This window comes from Phascolarctos cinereus, unplaced genomic scaffold (genome assembly GCF_003287225.1).
Source record: "Phascolarctos cinereus isolate Bilbo 61053 unplaced genomic scaffold, phaCin_HiC Scaffold_7;HRSCAF=346, whole genome shotgun sequence".
Lineage (NCBI taxonomy): Eukaryota > Metazoa > Chordata > Mammalia > Diprotodontia > Phascolarctidae > Phascolarctos > Phascolarctos cinereus.
Window position 1 is genome coordinate 11,999,944 of NW_027556180.1, and position 27,945 is coordinate 12,027,888.

The 27,945-nt window shown below is 43.4% G+C and overlaps 1 protein-coding gene across 1 annotated transcript in view; it reads left to right on the top strand.

Annotated features, from left to right (window-relative positions):
- KIF1A (kinesin family member 1A) overlaps positions 1-27,945 on the top strand; it is a 198,710-nt gene that overhangs the window by 36,588 nt on the left and 134,177 nt on the right. The window contains 1 exon segment of the mRNA XM_078147217.1: positions 4,012-4,180. Within this exon segment, the coding sequence (XP_078003343.1) occupies positions 4,075-4,180 (106 nt within the window). The 5' untranslated portion in view covers positions 4,012-4,074.

Here is a 27,945-nt window from a genome sequence, read left to right on the forward strand (position 1 = left end):
ACTGTGCCAAGCCTGGGGTGACAAAGAAAGACACAAGGCAGTGCCTGCCCTCAAGGAGCTGCCAGTCTCCACTCTTGTCTGCAAGTAGAACCAGAAGAACCTTGAAAGAAGACGAGGAATTGTCAGAAATCAATGTACACCCCTCCCCCCACATGCTTAAGGCTATGATGATTTGAAAGTTTCTTTGAAACGTATGCCCTGGGATCCCTGCCATCCTGGGCTGACTTGCCATGAATATTCTTATCAATGACTTTATAACTTACCTTATAAAACATCATACCAGTGTGATCCTGGTCAAGTCACCTCAGCTTTACATGCCTCAGTTTCCTCTTCTAAAAAAAGGGGATAACAGTAGCACCTATCTTATAGGGTCTTTGTGAAGATCGGATGATATACATGTGCAAAGTAGTTTGCAAACCTTAAAGTGTTACAGAAATGCTGAAAGCATAAATTACACATATATGTAATATTATGTGTATACACACATATAAGTGTGTATACATATACATACATATAAAATGTGTCAATAATACAAAGCTGGAAGGCATATCTACCATGTTGGAAAATGGAATCAGGATCCAAAAAATATCTCCAAAAGCTGCACCATTTAGTGGAATTAAATCAGGTTAAATTTAATATGACAAATGTAAAGACCTACACTTGGATTCAAAACAGTAATTGTACAAATGCAGGCTAGGGAAAGCATGGCCAGATCACAATTTGACGTTATCTGCATCCAGAGAAAGAACTAATAAATAGAAATATATATAGAATGATTTTATATATACATATGTGTGTGTGTGTGTGTGTACACATACTTATACATGTGTACGTATGTATTGATTAGTATTTAGATAGATAGGTATATAAATACATTTTATATATGTATATATAGACATAGTTGTTTCAAATGATAGTCATCTCTGGTGGAGAGGGGGGAGAGAGAAGAGAAGCAAAAAATTTTAAAAAAGTTACATGATAACTTTCTTACATATTTGAAAAGAATAGCAAGGTGTACATAATAGATTTGCAGTTTCATATGCAATCATCTTTTTTATTCTACTATGTTTTGGTAATGCTTGTCTTATTTCTTAAGATTGGAATAAAATAAATAAAATTTAAAAAGAGATTTGGGGCTTTTAATGGGCTGCAAGTTCAATATTGAGCCAACTAGGTGGAGTCAGGAAACTCAGGAAGACCTGAGTTTCAATCTGGCTTCATACGTCATGTGACTATAGGCAACTCACTTGATCTTTCTCTATTTGTGCTGGTTTCCTCAGGTGTAAAATAGTAGTATCACCTATCTCACAGGGTTGTTATGGAGATCAAATAAGATAATATTTGTAAAAAGCACAGCACAGTGCCTAGCACACAGTAGGGGCTTCATAAATGCTTATTCCCTTCCCTTCCCTTTAGTCAGCCCCTAAGTAGCTGGGTGGCGAAGTGGATTGAGTGCTAGACCTGGGATCAAGAAGACCCAACTGGCCTCAGACACCTACCAGTTTTGTGACCTTGCACAAGTCACTTAACCTCTCTCTGCTTCAGTTTCCTCCTCTGTAAGATGTGGATTATAACAGCACCTAGCTCCCAGAGTTGTTGTGAGGCTCAAATAAGGTCTTATTTGTAAAGTGCTTTGCAAACCTTTACTAGATATCTATGTTAGTGATGATTCACCAGCAATGTAAAATGGTGCTCACAAAAGTGGTCTCGATGAAGCTGCATTTCCAAGACAGACATGGTATCTAGAATAAAAGGAGCAATTGCCCTTGGCCTCTACTTGGTCACAGTGACTCTAGACTAGGGATCACATTCTAGGAAATTGGAACTTATCCAGAGGATGGTTGCCAGAATGGTGAGGGAACAGAATTCTTCATTAGACAAAGTTCAGTTAAAAGAACATTGAACTGGATTCTTAACATCTTTTTTCAAGGAAATAATGCTGAATTTTTCATAGAAATTGAATCAGTGATTCCTGCTAACAGTGAATTTTTTGTCATGCATTTAATAAAGAGGTTGAAACATAGCAAATATCATGTAGCTATTACCTTGAGCCAGGTCTACAGGCGAACTTTTGTGTTAAATTTGTTGGTAGCCTGAAGAAGAAAAGACATAGGGGAGAAGATGAAAGCTATCTTCAAGTGATGGAATTTAATTTCTCAGTCTCAGAGAGCAGAAGTAGGGCTATAGGGAAGTAGGTTTTGGTTTGATACCAAGAACACCTTCCTACCAGTTGGAGCTGGCCAAAAGTCTGATTAGGCATGGTTTGGCAGGTGGCTGGTTTCCCCTCACTAGGAGTCTTCAAATAGGGGCCATATATAAATATTTGTTGGGAATCCTACAGAAGAGATTCCTGTTCAGGCATGGGTAAGCTAAATGATCTGTGAAACTATTTCCACATGTGAGAGTCTGTAATTATATCTGTCATAAAAAGCAAAACCTTTGCCTCTATGTCTAAATAAAGAAAGCGTCTTTGGTAGATACAAGCAGCCACATTTTATTTCAGTAACAATTACTCTAGTGAGTCAAGCAGTGAAGTTTACTGAAATTCTCCCAAGCACACAACCTTGGACTAGATGTATGGGTGCTTTGGGTCTGGGTCTCTGCCGCATCAACTGTTTTCATCAAGTCAGGGGTCTACTCTGTTGAAGATGGCAAAGTAAATTTTTCACATTTAAAAAGGCAAAGAATTTGGCTTTCTGGCAGCATAATCTCATTGTATTTGTCATTGTTCCACTTGGTATCCTTAGAAAAACTTGTGCATTTGGACCAGATGGCTGTTGTGCTCTTTAAATTCTCAAATTCCAAGATTCTCTGATTTTAATTCATTTTCTCATCTCTAAAATGAAGGTGGTTATGAGAATGAGGATATCAAAACATTCGTATTTTGTATTTCCATCACTTCTGGACCATATGACCACAGGAAGGTAACTCTGAACAGCCCCATTTTTAAGACTTCTCAATAATTTCTAATGCCTGCGATTCATTTGTTCTCACCCAGAAAGTCTTTCTGGAAGTATCACAATTGGTTTTGTCTTAGCTCTTCATTTGGGGCATTCACTTTATCTCCTGAAAGCAACTGATGCTACTTAACTGCACCACTTGAACTTACAGTTAATTGATTACAGTTGATTAAGCAGCCACGAAGGGGACTCCAATCCAGTTACCAAGGAAACAGCTAGTGCCTACTTCCTGGTCAATAACACGCAGTACTGAGAATTCTAAGATGGACAACTACTAGAGACCATAGAAATCACCTAGCCCAACCTCCCAGTGATCCAGGAGCCCCTTCTCCAACACTACTGACAGGTGGTTTTGAACACTGTCACTTCACCTAACTCTGAAGCAAAGCTACGGAAACTTGCTGATATACATGCAATACTTGAGTAGAATGGTGCAAATATTTCTCCAGAGAGAAGGGAATAAGTATTTATATGACCTACTATGTGTCAGATACTGCACTAAACACTTTACAATTATTTTGTCATTCATTCCTTGCAGCAACTGTGGGAGAGAGGTACCATTTTACAGATAAGGAAACTGAGACAGAGTTTAAGTGATTTGCCCAGGGTCACACAGCTAGTACGCATCAGGCTGGATTTGAATTCAGGTCTTCCTGATTCCAGCTCTCTATCTACAGCTCTTTTTTCTTTGTCTCTCTCTCTCTATATATATATCTCCTCTATCTCTGTCTACTACTTTCTATCTCTATCACCTAACTGCCTCTTCTGAAGCTTCTTTGTTGTGAGTTGCTGCTGAAGCCTCTGTTGACATGACATGGGTAACAAAGGGAGGAAATCCATTCTGTAATCCAGTACTTAGCACATGGCTGCTATGAGTAGGGGCTTAATAAACGTTTATTGACTCAGATGGCAGCAAATATTTCAGTACTTTGGGTTCAGGCATGACCTTGTGATTCTACTAAATCCACCAACATTTTCTCCAAATTCTGAGCTGAACAGCTGCTCCAGGGGCTTTTCTAACCCTTCTCATTCATCTTTCTTATCCTTCTAGGGTTTTTCCATTTATTCCTGAGGTTCCTCCTGCAATTAAAAGCCACTACGAAGGACCACCAAGATGGCAGGAGCCTCAGTAAAGGTGGCAGTGCGAGTACGCCCCTTTAACTCCCGAGAAATGAGCCGGGACTCAAAATGTATCATCCAGATGACCGGAAGCACCACAAGTGAGTACTGGCCCACCTGGGGCTCCTTTCCTTTCTCTGATGAGTGTTCCACAAGCATTGGATGAAACTCATCTTGTGTATGACTGGTCGTTGGCAGAGGCGACCAAGAGTTTAGGTTTCAGAGGGACAGCTTTCCTGTCCTTGGCTTGGTGACTCTCCCCACCTGCTCCCTGCCCCCATCTCTAGCTCAGGTTCCAGAACAGAAGTGAAGCTCTGGCTCATTCTCACTTAACCAATGCAATGGGGGGAGCAGAAATCAATTACATTATTAGAATCAGTGGTTAATCCCCAAACTTTATCAGATGACTTGATTTACACTATGCCTCATTCACACACACACATATTCACACAGACATACACACTCACACTTGCACTCACTCTCACAAACATACCTTCTCACACGTGTACGTACACTCACACATATATAGCCGTCCTCATGCACATATATACATCCTCACAAATTCATTCACATCCTCACACGTACACCATCTGCTTCCTCTCACCTATCTGTAAACCATCAAACTTCAAACAAAGACAGGGACCAGCCCTAGAGAGAAACAAAGATGGCCTTTCACTTCAAGACTCGGTTAGCTTTCCCTTCAGGCTTCTCCTATACTCTCCAATCCCTCTCCCAGGGCCATATTAGGTAGTCATCAAATGAAATAATATTTGTGAAGTGCTTACTCCAGTGCCCGGCACGTAGTAGGTGCTTAATAAATGTTTGTTCCCTTCTTCTATAAGATGTAATTTTAGGATGCTTGGAAGGAACCCCCTATTCCAAGTATATCACTGCTATTATTCCTTGATGGCTGAGATCCCCCTAGCAGGGCTGAGACCGCTTCATCTTATCCAGGAGAAGAAAGGCATGCTGCCCTGTAACTGGGGAAGCAACACTTTGCAGCTGGGAGTTGAGGAATCCTCAGATTAGTAAAATAGAAAGGCGAGACTCAAGCTCCCTGAATCAGCCCATAGGCCCAGTGCTAGTGACTAGACTGCAAGGTCCCTGGGGCAGCAATCATTTCACTTTCCATCTTTGGTCCCTAATAACTAGTGAAGTACCCGGCACAGAGCAGACGCTTAATAAATTCTTGTCAGACTGATGTTATTGTCTTGCCAATGCGTGGAATTCAGATGGTGGGAAGCACAAACCACAGAGTATGAGGCAGAAGTGCTGCCGCGATGCTCATAACCAGGAAGGAAGAAAGAAGCCCTTCTCTCCATAGTCACTAGTCTGGCTGTCAGCCAGAGACCCACAGTGGCAAAGCAGAGAAAAGTCAGGAAGAACAGGACGGAGGAAGGCTATGAAGGAGGAAGAAAGACATTTGGTGGGCCCCTCGGCCACTAGGGATGGCAGGAGAGACAAGTGAACTCAATGATCAGAGAAAGGGTCTCTCTACCAACCCTTTAGCAGTTTCTTCAGATAAAGCAAGAAACTTGGGGCAATTATTCTGAATTTGATGAAATCTGAAACTCCACCATGAGCTGGGAAAGAGCCTTCAATGGGCTGAAGTGAAGGTGGGAGAATTAACGATTCCTCCAATCCTTTGCTCTCATTCCCCCACTACCTTCTGTGGCATTGGAACATGACTTCTTTCACCATGGGAAGCCCAAAGGCTGACATTTTCCGAAGTCCTCCAAAATTCAATGTGATTGATTCTGTGAATGATGTGGGGAGGGCAGTACAGGATGTTAGAGTAGCGGTGAGAAGAAGACGCTGGGTGCTTCGGAAAGGGAAAATCAGTAATTCCTTTGTGACTCACAGGACAGAAAGCTCCTGGGGAGCCACTGTTTTTTCCTTTTAGCTAGGCAATGGGGTTAAATGACTTGCCCAGGGTCACACAGCTAGTTAGTGTTATGTGTCTGAGGCCGGATTTGAACTCAGGTCCTCCTGAATCCAGGGCCGGCGCTCTATCCACTGCGTCACCTAGCTGCCCCCTGGTGAGTCACTTTTATCCTGTTGAGTGGGTGATCCCAATGGTCACACAGCCCCAGGGATGGAAACATGTCACATCAGAACACTAGAATGTCAAGAATGTCAAGGATGTACGAAGTTGCTTAGTCCAGCTGGTTCACAGATGAAGAGAATGAGATGCAGATGTGTTGAGTGACTTGTCCCAGGCAGTGACAGGTAGAATCAGGGCTTGAACCCAGGTTCTCTGATTCCAAATCCAGGGTTCTTTCCACAACACCACGCTGTGCTGTATATTCTTAACCTTTAACCAATGGTACTGGAGAGGAAGGTAGGTCAGATAGAGACAGAGAGGCAGAGACAGAGACCCTGGAGCTTATGTGGCTTTTGAGAAGAATGGAAGAAGCGCTTCCAAGGAGCTTTCCTGGCTTTGTTTGCATGGCTGAACTGTGGCATCTTGTACCAAAATCTGGAAACAACCAGCACTAGGGATTTTCTTTGAGAGGCTACACATTTCCTGGAAGGAGAGGGGCTCTGACATTCTCATGTCAGGCTCAGGCTAAAAGCTGAATGCAGGCCCCTGACTTTAACCACAGAGGCTCTGTTCCTGTGAGATCCAGAAGAACATCGGTGCTCTTATCAGGCAGGCTGTGAACCTTACATTCAGTCACTGATGGGGACACGTGAAGGTGGAGTGGAAAGCCACAGTAAGTTCATTCTAAGCAGCCCTTGTTAGCTATTCTCCAGCCCTAGCTTTGGGTCTGTTGTTTCTATATTTTGAGCCTTGGTTCAGAAATACAAATTCCATTCTCAGACACCACCTTCCTAACCAGCTGCTCTTTTCCCAAATAATTTTTTTTTCTCTTCTCTATCCCTTTCCTTCAATGGGAAGCAGTGATGAAAATACCATCTGTGCCCCTGTGGTCTTCCGTTTGGTGCCCGAGACTTCATAATCTTTGGCAATGATCTCTGGATTCCTTCTGGCAGGATCATTTGTGCCCATATGAATCAACAGAAGTAGGTGGGAGTAGTCATCTGTTCAGAGAAATCTTGGGAAGTTCTCACTTATATCTTCTCTCTGAGCTTCATTTTCCATATTTATAAGTGCCCATAATGATTCCAATAGTGCCAACTGAAGAGGGTTGTTAGGAGAGTCAAATTAAATAGTGTATGTGCACTGTGTCAAGCTTACAGGGCTCCTGGCAGAATATCAGGGTAGGAAAGGGCCTCAGAGGTCAGCCAGTCCAATCCCTACCTAAAGAAGAGCCCTCACCTGCGATGAGTCTCACTTAGCTTCTCCTGTAGATGTCAGCTAGTAATATATAGGCTGAAATGGGGGTCATGGAAAGATCATGGAAGGATTCGAGCCAGGAGGGATCTCTGAGGTCATTTAATCCACTCCAAGAAACTGAGACCCCCAAAAGTGAGGTGACTTATCCAAGGTTACACATTGAGTAGCAAGGATGGATTCACACAGAGGGCTTTTTGATTCCAGGTTCAGATTTCTTTTTGTTATGGTGCCAGCTTCATTCCTGACCCCAGTGACTGTGAACTCCTTGATAGCAGGGGCTAGCTGCTTGCTTCTTTCCTTCTGCTCCCCCTCATATTCACCACCACTTCTCCCCTACTGCTCTGCACATGGAATTGCCTAAGCTTGTTTGCTGAATGATGAGTGAATGAGCCTGCTTTTCTTCTCTTCCAAGGAGCTGCCCCCAAGGAGCTTACAATCTAATAGGGGAAGGAATACACAAAAGGAAGTTAAAAAGGGCAAAGTTGCCAGAGGAACCCGGCATGGTGTTGGTAGAGTCAAAAGCAAGCAAGGTGTCTGAATCCAGAGTAGAGAAGGGACCTGCAGACTCTGTCAGAGTCTGCTTCTGGGTCTTGTGGGATGGACTATAGGGAGCAGAGCCATATCTGGGGACTCTTGTAACCAGAGCGAGGAGCACAAATATGCTCGCTGTTCATTTTGAAGAAGGCCAGCAGTGGAGACCTGGAACACATGAGGCTACTGCTGCTGGGGAGGCCAAAGTGGCGGGGGGCAGATCTAAGGAGGAGCTGAGCTGGTCCTGGGCTCTTCCCTGGCTGGTAGCTTCTGATTTTAACTGACAGTTCTCATGAGCTGGTACTAAGCTCTGTTGTTCCCACCCTGCTAAAGGACTCTTGGCATCATGAGTGTCCTCTAAAATGTGGCCACCTGCAGCATTGCCCTGGTGGCATTGCCCTAGTTGTGTCTCTGCAGGAGAGAGGAATGAAGGCAGGGGGTGAGAGAGATAATTTCATAGCCCTCCCTTATTCCCCGGAGCTTGAAACCTGCCTCAGATCTGCCCAGACTGTCAGACATAGATCCAAATGGCCTGATTCCTTCAGGACTTCTCTAAATATAGATCCAGCTTAGGCCAAGCATGGTCAGATCCACTGAATCTGCGACCTTGAACTGGAAGGGTCCTCACGAGCCACTGAGTCCAGCTCCCTCCTTTTCTAGAGGAATACGCCGAGGCTGGGAGTGGGGGGATGAAGTGCCTTGCCCATGGTCACACAGGCAAGGGAAACACTAAGCGTTTATGCGGCACCTGCTGTGTTCCAGACACTGTGTGAAGTGCTTCATGATTCTTAGCTAACAGCCCTGGGAGGGAGGCGCTGTTATTATCCCCCTTTTCCAGTTGAGGAAACTAAGGTTGAATGGCTTGCCCAAAGTCACACAGCTGGTAAGTGCCTGGGGCCAGATTTGGACTCAGGTCTTCCTGACTCCAAGCATAGTGCTCTATCCATTGTACCACTAGCCCCCTCCAGAGTCACACAGTAAGTGGCTGGGATGAGATTTGAACCCAGATCCTTCGACTCCAAATACAGTGTCCTTTTCACACTCCCATGTTGCCTCATTGCCTTTACCAGATCTGGTCTCCTCCTGACTTCCCTATTTCTCTCGGTAGCAGCACCACCTTTGAGCTCCTCGGAACCATCTTTTGTTTCTTCTCCTAAGCCCCCACACTGAGTCGGTCACTGAGTCACGACGCTTCTCCTTCCACTGTGCCCCGCATAGACATCTCCTCCTTTTCATCGCCATGATTCTGAACCTTCTCAACTTGCCCCTGGCCTGTGGAGACAGCCTCCTGACTGTTCCCCCTCTGCCTCCTCACTCTCCCCACCTTCTGTCCATCCCTCATACCACTTCTAGATTTGTTTTCCTAAAGCACAGCCCTGATAAAGTCACTTATTTATCAGCGTTTCCAATGGCTTCCAGTTATCTACTAAATCAAATCCCAATTTCTTTTTCTGGCTTTCAAGGCTCTCCATTCTCTGGCCTCAATTTCTCTTTACAGGTATCTTCCAACCACACTTATTCCCTAGCCAAACCTGATCCATGTCTCAACACTTCTGTGCCTTTGGTTACGCTATCCACTGGACCTGGAAATCTCCTCCTGCATACACTTCCCCATATCCACCTATCAAAATAGTAGCCACCCTAAGTGAGGTGCCTTCCCTTCTAGGGAGCCTGCTCTGAATCTCAGAACTGTAAATGATCTCTTCTTCCTCTCTACTCTGCGAGCACTTTTTAAAACACCTCTCTGATGGTTACTTTCAGAGTTAAAACTAGGAATTTTGCCTCTGGTGTGAAAGACGAGAAAGATCCCATCATCTGGTGGGTTTAGGGGAAACAAGAACCCCAAGATGCTAATGTGGTGTGGAGGGGAGGGGAACTCACCCCTGGAGATCTTCTGAGAACTTCAATCTAATCCAACAAACATGTTTCTATGTGCCTGTGTCTGCTGTACTGGAGATAGAAAAGGCAAAACGAAAACCAGTCCTTACCCTGAAGAAGCCAATATTGCAGGTTTAGTGGACAGGGACTGGATATAATAGGTTTTGCTTTGGTCATGTTGAGTTTGAGATGACTGGAGGACATCCTCTTGGAGATGTCTCATTGGCATGTGGTGATTCAAGAGTTTAGGAGAGAGGCAAGGGCTGGGTATGTGATGTAGACCTGGGAGTGACCTGCAAAGGGATCATAATGCAAGCCATGAGAACTGATGAATAGGGCAGCAGTGTGGATGGGGCTGGGAAACACCAATTCTGGAGTCAGAGGACCTTGGTTCAAATTCTGCGCTTGGTGTTTATGAAATTGTACATACTTATTTTCATTTTGTTTCCCCTGTTACCATGTGAGCCCTTTGAGGACTCAATCCTTTTTTAAACCTTTCCTTATATCCTCAATGCCTCACATAATAAATTCTTGTTGATTGACAATCAATGGCCAAATAACTTTACCTCTTTGGGCCTCAGTTTCTCCTTCTATAAAAATAAGGGGTTGGACTAGATCTCTCGGGTCCCTTCCACTTCTAGATCTAGAACCAGTTCTAGATCACAGAAATCCTACCAGCAGATTTCCACAAAGAAAGGATGTGTAGAAAGAACAAGAGAGAGTCCAGCGTAGAGCCTTGGAGGACCCGTAGGCTTGGGGGTTAAGAATGATAGTCCAGCAAAAGAGGTTGAAAAGGAGAAGCCATATAATGTACAAAAATCTAGCAGCCCTTTTTGTGATGGCAAAGAATTGGAAATTGAAGGGACGCTCCTCAACTGGGGAATGGCTGAAGAAGTTGTGGTTTATTGTGATGTAATATTACTGGGCTATAAGAAATGACCAAGGGGATGGTTTCAGAAAAATCTAGGAAGACTTACATGAACTGATGCAAAGTGAAGTGAGCAGAACCAGGAGAGCTCTGGATACAGTAACAGCAATAGTGTAGATGATCAACTGTGAAAGACTTGGTTACTCTGATCAATACAATAACCCAAGACAATTCTAGAGGACTGATGAAGGAAAATGCTCTCCACCTCCAGAGACAGAACTGACTAATTCTGTGTGCAAACTGAAGCACAAGTTTTTCATTTTCTTTGCTTTGGGCTAATGGCTAAAATGAAAATATGTTTTGTTTGATTTTACATGTATGGTTGATATTGTATTGCTTGCCTTCTCAATGGTTTGTGGAGAGGCTAGAAGGAGGGAAGGAATTCAGAACTCAAATTTTTTTAAATGAATGTTACAAATAAATAAATAATATTTTTGAAAAAGAAGAGGAGAGGCCAAAGAGGCAGGAGAAAAGTCAGGAGAATCCCAGAGGAGAAGGGGGTCACCATTATCAAGTCTAGCTGAGAGGTCAAGAAGGAGGAGGTCTGAGATAATTCTTTAGTATTGAGAAGTTAAGGGATTGTTGATGACATTGGTGAGAACATTGACATTTGAGCTTTGGGGTGGGAAGCCAGATTGCAAGGGGGTGAGGAGTGGGAGAAGAGGAAGTGAAGGCGGGAAACAGAGGTGGCTTTTTCTAGGAGTCTGGTTGTGATATAGGTCCCTGGTTTAATTTATTTTGCTTTATTATTGGCTGTTGTTTGGGACAGTTTAGAATATGCCTGACAGCTCTTGAATACATAATGGATGTAGAGGGAGGAATCCCTAGAATCCCTCTCTCTACACTCCCTCCCAGCCTTTCCTTTCCAACACCATCCCGTCTGTATCTGCTCATGGGATGCTACTGCCCATCTGTCCCTCTTCCCAATGATGGAGGGTGAGGCCCATCCTCAGCCCTGGGAAGGGGACCTCAAAAACCTGGGCAGTCCCTGAGGAGGATCAAAGGTTATGGGAATGGAGGTGGGAACTTACCTTCTGATCCAGGCAGAGCAGATGCATGCCTCAGTGGCCTCTCCTGCTCCGTGTGTGGTTTGTGTGTGTGTGTGTGAGTGTGTGTGTGTGTGTGTGTGTGTGTGTGTGTGAGAGAGAGAGAGAGAGAGAGAGAGAGAGTGTGTGTGAGTGTGAGTGTGTGTGAGAGTGTGTGTGTGTGTGTGTGTGGTGAGAAGGAGAGAGGCATGGGCCTAGATCCCTTGGAGTCCTCCAAGTTCCTGACTGCAGGGGAAAGAGCCCTTTCTCAGGAGGTGATGGTCGTGAGTACCCCTGATGCTGAAGGACACCCCCTCCCATTCCGCTGCATCCCTTCCTGTGGGACGCTGGAGAGCCTAAGCCAGCAGTTTAGCATTTCCTCCAATTCTGGCTGCCATGATCTGCTGGGCATTCACAGCCTTAGTTATACTGTTGCCCAGAAAAGAGATGTAGGGCCTTGTTGCTTCTGGTGAATTCAGCAGCTGGAGGCTGTACTGGGGGTACCACCATCTACACAAAGCCCACAGCCACCCTTGCATAGCAAGGCCCTGGAGCTTGCCTGCAGTGCTCTGGGTGGGCTCTCACTGTGAGAGCTGGGAGGTGGGCCACAGAGGATTCCTCTCTAGCGTCAGGCCCAGGCCAGCCTCTGCCCTTTGCCCCCTTCGCTCCCCTTCCTGGCCAGCTGCTCCATGGGGATCGTCATCCTTTGTTGGGTTGTTATTACTGTGTCCTCCCTGCATCAGCAAAAGTGGGTGAGCAGGCACCAGTGCCAGTGAGGTGCAAGCTATTTAGCAGCCAGACAGAGGGCTGGCTTTGGGGTCACAAGTTAGGGCATGGTACACACACACAGACACACACACACAGACACACACACACACTCACACACACACAGAGACACACACACACTCTCACACACACACTCTCACACACACACAGACACACACAGACACACACACACACACACACGCAGACACACTCACACACAGACTCTCTCACACACTCACACTCACACACACACACACACACTCTCACCCACACACACACACACACCACACACACACACACACCCACCCACACACACACACCCAAACAAACAGAAGCGCCACGCTGGCGGCCACAGACTCGGGATTCTAGTCCTGTTTCCACCAGAAGCGCCACGCTGGTGGCCACAGACTCAGGTTCTAGTCCTGCTCCCACTAGAGGTAGCTAGGTGGCACAGTGACACAGTGGATGGAGTTTTGGAGTCAGGAGGGTCTCAGTTTGAATCCCACCTCAATACTTACTGTACGACCCTGGAAAAGCCACTTGACCTCAGTTTGCCTCAGTTTCCTCATCTTTAAAGTGGCAGATGTTAACACCTCATGAGGTTGTGGTGAGGAGCAGATGAGATAACGTATGTAATGTATTATGCCAACCTTAAAGCACCATGTAATGGTAGCTTGTATCATGATCTGCCACTGACTGGCTGTGTGACCTTGGGTAAGGCAATTTCAGTCTCTGGGCCTCAGTTTCCTCCATGTAAGAGAGGAGGAGAGAGAGAGAGGTGAAGGGTGCAGTGTCATGCAAACTTAGCATCAAAGACCTTGGGCTGTAAAGATGTCAAAGGCTGTCTAGTCCTATCCTCCTCCCTAACTTTACAGAGGAAGAAACTGAGTCTCAGGAAGCCAAAGTGACTTCCCAGAGTTCACAAGGCAGCAATTGCTGCAGGATTTGAACCCAGATCTTCCTGCACTCCTTCCCTGATGCCAAAGGTCCCACCCAGCTCCAACACTCTGTGATCCTCTGATCCACGTCCCCTCTTCCAAAGGCTTCCCTGGACTCCAGAAAGCAAGGAAGGCATTACCAACACTACGCCATCACTCACACGCATCCTTTGCCTTGCTCTCTAGCTGGGGTGATAGATTTCCATTGCCCTCCTGTGGGACAGCAGGTTAGGAAGATGGTGGGCCAGAGTGAGAGACGTTTTGTGTCTTCAAGGCACTGGGTTCTTCAGCTGTGGGAAGCAACCTGGCTCGTGTTCAACCTTACTGGTTCAACCTTAGCTGCCATTGAGCCAGACAGTTCAGATGTGCTAAGTAGACATAAGGAATCCCTGAGCTAGAGGGACCCAAAGAAATCAGTTCATAAAACCTCAGAACCACATCATCTGTGGATCAGAAAGGATCTCAAAGAACTCCAGAGCAGAGATCTCCTTCTACAAAGCCCCGGACTAGGGCTCATGGAGACAAGGGACATAGAGAACTCATTATGTGTCAAGGCAAAATCATTCCTCTTTGGAACAGCTCCAACTTCACTCCCCACCCCTTTTTTTACAGAGCAAGAAACTGAGGCCATGGAGGTAGAACTATTTGGCCAAGGTCAGATAGGAAGTTTTCATTTCTGTCAAGCTGGAATCTGTTCCTTCCATTCATCACTCTTAGTTTTGTCCTCTAGGGACAAACATAATAAGACTGATCCCTCTCCCAGGGGACAGCCCTTCACACACCCAAAGGTGGGTCTCTTCCCAAGTCTTCTCTTCTCCAAATTAAAAACAAAAGGATTTTCATGAGCCAGTTTTCACATGGCCCAGTCTCCAATCCCTTCACCACCCTGATCCCCTTTTCCTGGACATTCTCCAGCTCATTACCATCCCTCCCACGATGTGTCCCCCCAAGGTGAGTGAGTGCAAGGCTTTCGATATGGTCTCACCATGGCAGCTCGGCCTGATAGGCCAATGGCTTTCTGAATTCAAATCTGGTTCTTGTTGATACAACCATTGTGCGACACTGCCTCATACATCAAAGCAAGGAGAGAGAAATTAGGGGCATTTTTCAGCTTCTGAAATGAATTCAGGGGGAGCTATAAAAGTGCTGCTAAGCTCAGAGAAAAAGCTCCCCAGCTCTGTCATCTGGCAGAGAATCTCTTTAAAACAAGTTGCTTGATCTGGTTTATAACAGCATTATGTCTCCCCAGATTCCTCTGTAAGGGTCTGGGGCAGATGTGGATGGGGGTGGGTATGGGTGTGCGTGGGGGGAGGGGTGTATATGGGGGTTTGCCTGCCCTCTGGTTTTTTGCTTCTGGTGCTGATGTTTGGAATTTTTGTTTATCTTTGAATCTGATGCTAAAGTCCCTGCCTTGACAGCAAATTCCTACACGTCCATTGTGTAGCAGAGCAAAACTGGGATGATTTGACTGGCACAGGAGGCCCTTTTAGCCAGAAGCATCAAATATATCAAGCCTTCAAGCCACTATTCAGATATAACCACTCTTCTGCTCAATAAACTCCAGTGGCTCCCTATTACCTCCAGGACTAAATGCAAACTTCTCAGTTTGGCATCTAAAGCCCTTCTGAACTTGGCCCCAACTTCCTTTTTGTCTTTTAAAGTATCACTCCCCTTCACTCACTCTTCAGTCTGGCCAAACTGAGCACCCTGCTGCTCCTTACCCCATGACATTCCCTCTCCCATTGTGTGTTTGTACAGGCTGTCCCCCGTGAAAATAGCTGGGGAGGGGAGTGGGTTAGTTTCTGACTTTTTAAAGACTGGAAACCCCAGAGAGGTGATTGAAAACCATGCCAAATGTCGATCAAGAGAAAGATGGGAAATGCTCAGGCTGGAGAAAAGAATGCTGAGGGGCTGTACTGAAAATTGGCTTTGAGTATTGGCAAGGCTGCCCTATGGGAGAGAGAGCTGACTTGGTGTGTCTAGGCCAAAGGGCATGATCAGGAGGAATTCGATTTAGGCTGGCTGTAGGGCAAAACTTGCCAGCAATTACCTAGCCAGTAGTGAGCTGGGCTTCTTTTGGAGGTTGGTTGTGCCATTTACAAAAGCCCCGCACCCCCCCCTACTCCCATGTCAGCTGGTTGAAACCCTATTCATCCTTAAAAATAAATTCAACTGCCATTATCCACAAAGCCTTTTCTGATGCTTCAATCCCTGATTTTGGAATTCCCAGAATATTTGATTTGTATGTCACTGCAAACTCCTTGAATACAGTAGCTATGTTATATTCCAGTTTGTGTCTGCCACCATGTCTTGCCCAGTTTATGGTATGTATTAAATGCACAGTAGACATTTGTTGACTGGTTTGATAGATGGCTTTCCCTCCTCCATTATCTCCCCCATCGAAAAAGAAGAAAAGCAAAGTCCTTGTAACAAATATAGATTGTCAAGCAAAACAAATTCTTGCATTTGCCATGTCCACAAAGGTATGTCTCATTCTGCACCTTGAATTCATCAGCTTTCCATCTGATATGGCTGCCATGCACCACCATGGTCCACTGTAGTGCTGGCTTTTTGTTGCATTGATCAAAGTTTTTAAGTCTCTCAAACTTCTATTTTCACAATACTAAATGGGGCAGGAGAGAGTCTCCGATTCATTTGGTCTTTGTTATTCAGGACTCTGATTGCTTACATGGATTTGCCAGTTGGCTATAGGCAGCCATTTTGTTACAGTCAGTCAGTTAGGATATGTTCACTAAGCCAAATTCATGGATGCCATTCCCGTGTGCCTGAATTAGCATTGTTCTCATCCATAGTAAGAGACTCCATCCCATACTATAGCTAACCGAACATATCCCAGGTGCAGACTGCCCTCTGCCCTGCTCAGATTGCATTGGAGTTGTGATCCATTCCCTGTGCCATATTGTAGGAAGGATGTGGATAAGCTTGGAAACATGAAGAAAAGGCAACCAGTATGGTGGAGATCCTTGAGTCCATGCCACAAGGGGATCATTTGAAGGAACTAGGAGGTCTTTATTCTGGAGAAGAGAATTCTTAAGGGGATTTGAGAGCTGCTTTTAAGTATTTGAACCCTTTTTTAATTAACAAATTTATTTATTCATTTTTAGTTTTCAACAATCACTTCCAAGATTTTGGGTTCCAAAAGAGCATGGGCAGGGTTTTACCATTTGCATAATTTTTACAATTATATTTTATTCACCCTTAGGCTCTGGCACAGGAGGACAAAGCAAGCTCTAAGATATGGGGTCCCAGTCCCCTTATCTAACACTGAGAAGTCACAAGGCTACAGGGTCATGTTCTAGGCCCCTGTTGAGAATGACACTGCACTCTTGAACAAGGGCCAAAACAGACCCTGATGGACCTACCTGGTCCTGAATCCCTGTGAGCTACATTCAAATATCTCCAATTTCTATAGAAGCTTTCCTCCACACAGTCCTAGGAGGTAGACAATGAAACTGTTGTTGTCCCCATTTGACAGAGGAGCAAATTGAGGCTGAAAGAATTGATGTAACCTGCCCAGGTTCACAAATTAAGTATGTGTCTGAGATGAGATTTAAAACCAGCTCTACTGAATCCAAGGGCATGGTTCTAGCTACTATGTGTCCTTCCCTCCATATTTAATGCTGAGTATACTGAGGTCTTCCAAGCACACGCACACGTATATGCGCGTGCACACACACACACACACACACACACACACACACACACACACAGAGTACAGTCAGAGCACCCAAAGGGGATGAATTGATATCATGTGTGTAAGGCACATATAATTTAAGTATGATGTCTTAGGGAAATATTCACTGAATTTTCAATTCAGTGAACATTTGCTTGTCAAGTGTCACAGGAGTAATAGATTGGAACCAGCATTGGAACCTGGCTCTCTCCATTGCTTCCAGTAGACTATGCTGCCCCCAAATAAGTCTTGATGATGATGCAAAGGAAATAGCTTTCCCAAATTCCATTGTGTATTGGGGGTTGCCCTGAAGACTGAAGAATAGTCATGTTTACATTTCTATTTCATTTTATGCATCTTGGTGGATCTGTGGTCCCACTGATATGGGACTCCTCCTTCATTCCAACCTGTGCAGATCCCAACCTATATTGTCCTTCCAGTGTAATTATTGTCCATGTCCATTCTCCAACATGATGGAGTCCTTCTAGACATTGGCCCTTTCTGTGGGCATCAGTGCCTTCTGCTTTGTCTCAGATACTGTGGTGACTGTAGAAAAATTGTGAGATAGGTTTCTTCCCCTCAAGGAACTTGCTACACTTGAGGAGATGAGTTTAATAAACAGTTTTAGCTAATGCTAAATTACTATAATTATGTGCTAAATGAGTCTGTGCAGTTTGTATGTGAAATTTATGTAGAAAAACAAACAGGCAAGAATATTAAGGGTCACACCAAAGAGAAGAGATAATAAATAGGGACCTCAAACTCCCTTTGAAATATATTGCAAAGCACTGATCATAAAAAAAAAACAACACTAGTTGGCACTGATTGAGGAGAGGGGCAGAGAGAGAGGGGGGAAGTAGTACAGGGAAAGAGAGAGAAGAAAGAAGGGAAAGAGGGAGAAAGGGAAGAAAGGAGGGAGAGAGAAATAGAGACAAAGACAGAGACACAGAAACAGACAAAATGATGGGGAGAGTCTGAAACAAAGATAAAGATGGAGACAGAGAGGAGACAGAAAGACAGAGACAGAAACATAGACAGACAGACATCTATGCAATAGACTACACACACACACGCACATACACACACACACACACACATTTTTGGTTGAATTTAGAACGTGTATTTATATACACATATACCCCAAATTGTATGTGTGCAGACATACATATGCACATACGTACATATATACACACTATTTGGTTGAATGTCTTGTGTGTATGTATATAAACACACACGTATACAAAAATACCATACCAAATTGACACCCAATTTTCCTAATTGTATTAATTAAGTGAAATTATTTCCCTTATTTTTATTTTCTGTTCACCAAACATCAAATAAAATTATTTCCCTTATTTTTATTTTCTGTTTACCAAGCATCAAATATTTGGTATACATTTTGATTGAATGCCTGGTATATATGCAGATCAAATGTATGCCAAATATTTAATGTTTGATGAACAGAAAATAAAAACAAGGGAAATAATTTTACTTAATTAAAATAGTTGGGAAAATTGGCTATCAATGTAGCAGGAGAGGGATTTGAACACCATCTTATAACATATATTCTTATTAACTGCTATGTGGTAAGAGAATTAAACATAAAAGGCAAACTCTAGAAAAATAGAATAATATGTAACGAAACATTTATTTCAATTGTAGAGTATCATTTTTTAACTCAATTAATGGAAGGAATTATTGGGAGTTAAGATGAGTTTGGTTACATTAAAACTAAATTTTAATGTATGATGAAAACCAAAATAATTGAAATTTTCTTAAGTTTGGGAAATTATTGACAACAAATATGACAGATAAAAGACACATAGAATTATTAAAGAGTTTTAATGGTTAAGTCCTAGTCCACAGGAGAGCAAAGGATATGAGCAGACAATTTTCAAAAGAAATAACAAAAAATATTAATAATCCTTTGAAAAATGCTGAACATCATTAATTATTAAAGATACACATTAAAACAATTTTATGGTGGCATGTTCATGAAAGTGTCAAAAATTTTAAAAATGAGTGGTAGAAATGGTAAAAATGGTAAAAATCAGTGCTGGTAGGCCTGTGGAGAAACAGGCACCATCTTCCACCAATAGTGTTCATGTCAGTTTGTAGAATCTTCTTGAGAGCAAGATAGAAGTGTGTAGCAAATGTGACAAAGTTAAGTCCTACTCTTTGAGCCAATGATTTCATTATTGGAAATTGTCAAAAACCACAAAAAGAGCTATCTTCTTAAAGACATTAATAATAGCAATATATGTAATTTTTAAAACTAGAATTAACTTAAATGTCCAACAATGGGATAATGTTTAAATAAATTGTAGTACATCAATGGAATGGAATACTATGGGTATAATGAAATTAACGTTGACAAGCATGAGGAGTAAGACCTCCATGAAATAATGCTAAATGAAAAAAGCAAAACCAATCCATGATCATTTGAGGAGAAGTGTATGGAAATTAATTGACAAGTTTTCTGGGGATCTAGAGAAAGTAAATATGGTTATGCCACTTTATAGTTTGCAATATTTGTTCTGACTTCTGATTTTATCCATATAGGGAAGCATCTGTTAGGAAACTCTTCATCAGTATAGATCAGCACCAGCTGGGCCCTGAGGCCCTGAGAAGTTAAGTAACTTCCACAGGATCACATAATCAGTCTATGTCAGAGGCAAGACTTGAACCCAGGTCTTCATGACTTAAAGTCTGACTTTCTATCTACTATGGTATGCTGTCTCACATTATGATATGTATATTTATGTATTTCAATGCAAATTGTCACTAAGAAAATTGAGTTGTTTGTATTGATAACCCATGCTATTTGTTTAATAAAACTTTTTTTCCTCAAAAGAAAAGATAAAGAAACTAACAATGGCTGGTTCAATCAGGAAAAGTTTAAAGGAAGAAGTGAGACTTGGGTTGGAGAAAGAGGAGGGCATAAAAAAATGGGAATAGCAAGTACAAATGTGCAGAGACAAGAACGAAAATGCACATGAGTAGATTGGTCTGACTACAGCTAAGCATGTGTAATGTGGAGTGATAGGAAGTAGGGTTGCTAAGGTAGGGTGAGGCTAGAACCTTTACCTCCATGGTGGGAAGTGTAAGTAATCAATCAATGAGCACTTATTAAGCACCTAATATATATGTCAAACACTAAGCTGGCTGCTGAAAATAGACATGATGGACAATACCATCTTTGTAGGTTTCTCAATGTAGGAGGCACAAAGCAAGCAGTACTTAATTTAGGTATATTCAGTAGCATGTTGGAGGATGGATTCAAGGGAAGAGAGTGGACTGAAGGAGACGACTTTTGAGATTAGACCAACCATTTGTTGTGAGTGATTTTTCCAGTCTTTCCATTTTTCTCTTGCTCAGTATTGTTTTAATTTTGATTTTGAATACCAATAGAGAAACTGGGAAGGGAAAACTATTAGCTAAGAGGAATTAGTTTCCTATCAGGTGTAAAATGGCCCAAGCAGACAAAAGTGATTGCTAATGTGAGGTGTGACCCAGTAATGGAGTGGGACTTAACCTGAGACTCCTTCTGAGCACCATGGACAGCGTACTCAACCTCAGTAATATCACATAGGATTTCTGCCTGTGATTGAAGCTTCCTCAAAGGTCAGACTCTCAGAGCTGGAAGGCCTACCAGTGGTCTTCTATTCTCAATTGTTTGTGAAAAGTATCCCCTCTACAATGTAGTTAAGAAGTAGCCATCCAGCCTTTGCTTAAAGATCTCCTTCCCGCTTCCCCAAGGCAGCCAATTCCACTTTGGGATAGCTCAGAGATTTCTGCTTTATATAAGGTTTAAATCTGCCATTTTGCAGCTTTCGCTGATTGCTTCGGATTCTGCCTTCTGGGGTCAAGTGGTCATGAGGTTAATATCTTTTCCACAAGAAATCCTCCAAGTATTTGAAGAGGATTATCATGCCCTTACTCCTGAGTCTTCTCTTCTCCAGGCTAAATTTCCCCAGTTCCTCCAACCCATCCTTCTATCTCCCTTTTATTTCCAGATGCAGCATACTGCCTTTGACCATTTCCCATCCATGCACATGTCCTTCCCCCATCCCAACCCCTTCCTTCTCTGGTTCTGGAAACAGTAATCCAAACAACATGGCCATTCCTGGAAGGAACAAGTCAATCAATTGCCCTTGTGGCTCCACTCCCTGATCCTGTGACTTCCCAGACCAAGCCACTCTTCCCTCCTTCCCTGGCTGCCACTCCCTGATTTGTATTGTCTTCTGCCTGGTTAGAATGTAAACTCCTTCAGGGCTGGGATTGTCTAGACTTTGTATTTAAATCCCCAGTTTAGCACATGGCAAATGCTTAATAAATGGTTTTCATTAATTTAAAATGAATTTGGGGCCCTTCAAGTATCCTGGTCACCCTCTCACAGATACTTCAGTTTATCAAAGACCATCTTAAATTTTGGTCCCCATGACTAAACTCAATAGTGTAGCTGTCCTTTGAAAGTCAGGAGATGGAGGAACTATTCTCTTCTTCTTCCTGGAAGTGATGCCTCTTGTTTTGCAACCTAGGGCCCCATTAGTTTGGGGCTGCCTTGTCACACCACCCCCATGGAACCAACAAGTTATAGGTGAGACCACCTCAGACAGGTATCCTCTATGTTCTTCAGTGTTTCATTTTATTTACATCCATTTATGTGATGCCTACTTCCTAAGTGGACCTAAATGGTCATCTGCAGAGCAAGGTGCTTTTCCTCACAACCACACTGTGAAGCAAAGTGCAAGTATCCAAAGCAACACATGTCAGAGAGGTTAACGATGGTCACACAGTTATGAAAGACCAGAGCACATACGGAAAACTAGGTCTCCTGGCTCCTGGCCCAGAACTCTCAGTATACCACACCATGACTTTGAAGACAAAATAAGACAATTAAAAATCATAACAGAATAAAAACAAAGCTAAAAGGAGCAGAGGAATATATATCACGAGGATCTGGGAGGGGTAAATTCTTAGGACTGAGCTTTGAGTTCAATGCTGAGTTTACTGGCAGCTAAGACAAAGGAGATTGTATGGTCCTCATTGGTTCACAAATGGAAGGCAACAGCTGAGAGAGAGAGAGAAAGAAAAGGAGAGAGAGATTCTTCCTTTCACTGACAATTGCTCAGATACAATACTGTTCCACAAAAATTTAAGAACAGTGCTTTTTATAGAAGTTGCTATTAGAAATTCTCATCATGTAAGCTACTTGGAAAAGAGAGTTTACAAAATGTAAAGATCTAACAAAAGACATTAAAACCATACAGGAAAAGTATGGCATCCAGCCATTCAGGTTGGAATTGGAGCTGTAGCATAGATGCTTTTAGTGACTCTACCACATGCTAATACCTTGATTCAATTACAAAAGCAAATGTTTTATTCCTCTGGGCAATAGGCCATAGGACATTAAACATAAAGAAATGATAACAGACTATTGACTTGCCCAGGACTTTTTTTTACCTGAACCCCTTTAAAAAAAATAAGATGAATAATTATTGTCATAATAATGACAGTTGGCATTTCATTTGCCTTTCGAAGGTTTGCAAAGCACTCTCTGAGCATTATCTCACTTGAGCTTTACAACAATGGCTGTGAAGTAGGTGATATTACATATATATGCATATGTTATCATGTGTAATCTAATAGACATCATCCCTGTATTACAGATGAGGTGAGTGACACTCAGAAAGTCAGGACACTTGCTTAGTGTCACCCAGCTCACACCCAAGGACCTGAGGCAGGAATATGAGTCAGGGTCATCTTGGCCCCAAATCTAATGCCCTCTCTGCTCTCCTATGCTGCCTCTTAATTATGTGCCTGAGGCTTTCATACCAAAGCTCCTGTGTAGATGACTCTGTCCAAGATATACCACCCAAGCGCATGCTCTCGCCTTCCAGAGTGTGTGTGTGTGTGTGTGTGTGTGTGTGTGTGTGTGTGTGTGCGTGCGTGCTCTATTCTGGCATCACCCAGCAGGGCTCAAAAAGGCTCCTAACCGTGAAATTGGTGACCATGTCCTCTGAGTTCCCTTGGCCTTTAGTAACAGTCTTCATTTATTAGAGGAAAGTGCAATGTGAACAGATTTATTAGCAACCAATCAATCAACAGGCTTTAAGTGCCTGCTGTGTGCCAGGCACACTGGTTGGCATTAGATCTGTTACAGTACATCTGTTTGCCATCTTGACCCTCTCTCTCTCCCTGTATGTTCCTAAGCTGGACAAATTTTCCTACTGAATCAAATTGCCCTTTATTTCTGAGATTTGCTAAGGCTTAAGGACTCCATCAGCCAGCAAATGGGAACCATAAATATCACGATGCTTACCCTTTGCAAACCTTTAGGAGTTATGGAAATGTGATATTTTGCTATTTTTTTTTTACAGGCAGGACTTCTTTTATTTCCTCTCCCATCTTCCCACTCACTGTTTGGATGGGCAGAGGACAATGTGGACATGATTAACAAATCTCATACAAGCCAATGTCAGATTTTCCCATAAGGCAATGGGGCATCTCCTGAGTGGGTCATAGGATCACAAATGTAGAGCTGAGAGGGAGTTTAGAGGCTCTCAGAGCCAACTCATTCTGCAGATGAGGTAACTGAGTCCCAGAGAAATGAAGAGATTTGCCCATGGTCATATTGTGAGGAAACATCTGAGGTTTGTTTCAAAGCCAAATCCTCTGACTTCAAGCCAGGGACCCTTCTATTGGCTAGACTTTCTGCATTTCTAGAGCTAGGGAGGGTGGGAAGGGCAGGAATCACTTGCAGCCCTGGGGAAACTCTGCCTCCTGGCTTAGAATCAGCAAAATTGGACCAACTACTGCCTTGAGAACTAAGATGGAAATCGAAGTTTGATAAATTGCTTAAAACCAGTGAGAGGTATCACTGGAAACTGGAACACTGAGCAGCATGAAATACATCCTTATTCACTTCAGGGGGTCAGGGAAGTGTCCATGGAGGGAGACAGACACCCTGGAAAACCTAGGCATCTTTATTGCTGAAAAAGACTTTCTATTCAGACCCTTCTAGATTTGGTGCCCTAGAGCAAAGCCCAAGTCATGCCCAGGTGGCAGCTCTGATTGTAACTGACCAGGAACTTTATCAAACTCATTGAAGTGGTTGCAAATCAATCAACTAATTAAGTTTCTCTTAAGCATGCATTATATGCTGGGTGCTATACTAAGAACAGAGGATACAGGACAAAAAAATGAAACCAACCTGTTCTCAAGGAGCTGACATTCTAATGATGGAGACAGCGTGTATGTATATAAATCAATCAACCAACCAACTGAGAAGCATTTATTAAACCTCTACTATGTGCCAGGCATTGTGCTAGGCATTGGGGTGCAAAGACAAAAATGAAACAGTCCTTGCCTTCAAGTAGCTTATGTTCTATTGAGGGAGATAACACACAGACACACAAGTATATTCATAATATATACACAATCAATTTAAGACTTTTTTTGGCAAAGCGTGGATGAAGGTCTGAGCACCTGGGAAGATCAGGATGGGCTTTATGTAAGCAGTGGCACTTGAGATGGAATATGAAGGAAACCAGGGATTCTAATGTGGGTGTGAGGAGGGAATAAAACTCCTGCCCAGGGGACAGCCAGTACAAAGTGAATGGGACTATAAATGGAACATAGGGTTTGAGGAGCAGCAAGGCACAGCAATCCAGTCTGGCTACACCTTAGAGTATGTGAAGGGGAAGAAAGGTATAACTTTGCTGGAAAGGTAGGTTGGGGGCAGATTGGGAAGGGCATTGAATGTCGTGCAGAAGAGTACATTTTTGATCATCACAGTCATTAACACAAGGAACCTTACAAACTTTGACCAGTCAAGGTGAAAAGCAGAAGGAAGGAAGCTTTCTGTCATTTCTTCTTACATTGTGAGTCATCTGAGGTGAAGCATATAGTTGTATGTCCCACCCCTGCCTACTGCATCTAGAACAGCATACTCACAACCTGCATTCATGGGAGATCTTCTGTCTGCTCCCACCTGGTCTACTCTCTTGTCTCCTCATTAGCTTATCTGAAAAGGGACACACATATAGTCAACCTGATCTTTCTTCCCAGGTCAGTTCCCTAGCAACTGGAGCTCTTTCTGGGAAGGCTTCATCACTAATTTAGCATCTCCATGGAACCAACATCACGAGCAAAGAGCTCACTCCCCCTGCCCTTTTACTCTCAAAGAGCTCTTTGTTACCAGCTAGAGTGGTCTACTGCCCAGGACGGGTAGACGAAAGGGCATCTTCTCCTCTCCTATGAGGATTTATGGTGACTTAATTAAGACTTCATCTTGCACTCTAAGGAATAAGGGACCATCACATAATGTGCTAGGTTAATGTCCCTATGGATGTCTGAGCCGGATTAGAGAATGGGCTTTTTTGTCAGTGGTCCCAGACAGATAGGGTGGAGGGAGAGGAGCACTGAGTGGGAAAGGGAAAATTGTGACCCTGATGATTTCCTTCATGTTCAGTCACTTTGCATGACTTCAAGATGCCCCCAGAAATAGCCAACCAGTCCATGACTTGTAATAGGCCTATTATTACAAGAAGGTGTGAGAGGATGGGAAAGATAGGAAGGGCCCAAGTTGGTGAAGGGCTTGAAATGTCAAACAAAGGGTTCTTTATATATGTGATTCTGACAGCAATAGAGAGCCATGGGAGTTGAGGGGGGTGAGGCAGGTGACATGGTCAGATTTATAATTTAGGAAGACCTCTCAAATCACTTTTCCAGCTCTATGGAGGATAGATTCAGAGTGGAGAGAGGCCTGATGCAGAAAGCCCAATAGGGAAGTATTGCAATAGTCCAGGGAAGTGCTGATGAGATTGTGGACTAGGGTTAGGGCTGTGTGAGTAGAGAAGAGTAGAAATGTATTAAATGTTGTGAGGGTAAAAACAAGAAAATCTGGCAAGAAATTGGATGTGCAGATGAAGGTAAGGGACGGCAGGGGTGCAAATCGAGTAGCCAAATTATGGTAAATTTCTATAGACTATTGTAATTTTTGATAGACTTCAGCACTCCTTTGAGATGAATAGTGTAGGCATAATTATCCCCATTTTATAGGTGGGGGAATTGAGGCTCAGGGATATTAACAAGTTGCCCATGTACACATAGCTAGTAAGTGGAAGATCTGAGACTAGAATGCAGAGTCTTTAGGTCCAGGGCTCTTTCCATGACCACACACAGAAGTCTGTGAGCTAACTCTGAATAAGCTAGGAGAACTCCCAGGCCATTTTCCTTAGCATCTCTCTTGACTTTATTATAGCTCTGAGCTAGAGCAGTGAAGAACAAAATGGAGACTTGGAGAGGATCCAGAAGAAAGACAGAAAAATGACCAAAGCATTGAGTACAAGGCTTTGGACAGAGTAGGAATTTAACACGTCTTCCTTGCAGTTAGGAATAAATTAATGATCTGGAGTGTTTTCAGTCAATCAGCAGGTATTTATTGAATGCCTCGTCTGGGCTAGGCGCTGTGCTAAGCACTGGGAGTACAGCGGTCATAATGCCTCGTCTTCATACGGTGGTTTGTCATTTACAAACAGCTTTTACGTACATGAAGTCACTGCTTCTCAAAGTAGGCAGAGATTATTGTCTTTACTTTACTGAGGCCAAGAGAAGGGGAATGAATTACTGGAGGTAGCACTAGTTAAAACAGCTATCACTGAAGTTTATATGGCACTCTGAAGTTTCCAAAGTGCTTTATGAGTAGTATCTCCCTCTATCTGTCCAACCATCTCGAAAGGTAAGCTGAGGTATTTAGTACTTCCAATTCCCAGGTGAGGAAATAGCAACTCATAGAGGTTTAGTGAGTTTGCCATAGCTAGTCAGTGGCAAAGGTGTGTTTCTTACTGCAGGTCCAGAGTTCTATCTACTCTGCTGTACTCCCTCTCAGTAAACAGTAAAGCCTAGAATGAATGGATGCATGAATGGATGGATGGATGGATGGATGGATGGATGGATGGATGGATAGATGGAATGATGAATGAATGGATGGATGGATGATGGATGGATGGATGGATGGATGAATGAATGAATGGATGGATGGATGGATGGATGGATGGATGGATGGATGGATGGATGATAGATGGATGATGAATGAATGAATGAATGAATGGATGGATGGATGGATGATGATGAATGAATGGATGGATCGATGGATGGATGGGTGGATGGATGGATGAATGAATGAATGAATGAATGAATGAATGAATGAACACCTTTACCTTGCTCAGCCTGTTTCCTCATTGGCCATGGAGAGGGTTAAACTCAGATGACCTCCAAGGCCTCTTCTAGCTCTAAATCTATGATCCCAGAATGAAATTCAAATGGAGAAAAGTTAAAGGACTGGTTTTATGTTTCATGGGGAGAAGAGGCTTATGGAGAGACTTTCTGACTGTTGTCAGAAAGGGTGAAAGCTGGCCACGTGTCTGAGTTCCCCCCAACATGGTGTGGCTGCTGACAGTTTTTTTAGGTCTGAGGCTCCAGACCAGAGAATCAGCTGACCCACTACCATGGGTCTACATGAACAGCTGGCAGCAATCAGAGCACTGCTAGGTAGGGCGGAGATGGAGGAAAGAACAAGAGAAAAAGCTGGAAAGAGTGTCCTCTCTAAAGTCCATCCTGCCTGCTCCCTTTTGTCAGCCTCATTCTAGGTCATGCACAATGGGCATTTGATTTCAGATAGGCCAGATATTATTAGACTCAGCTAAACCTGTGGAACAGGAAGACAAATTGCCTTGGCATGAGGTTGAGCATCAAAGGGGACTCTGCCAGGGAAAGCAAAGAGACTCAGTGGAAGAATTT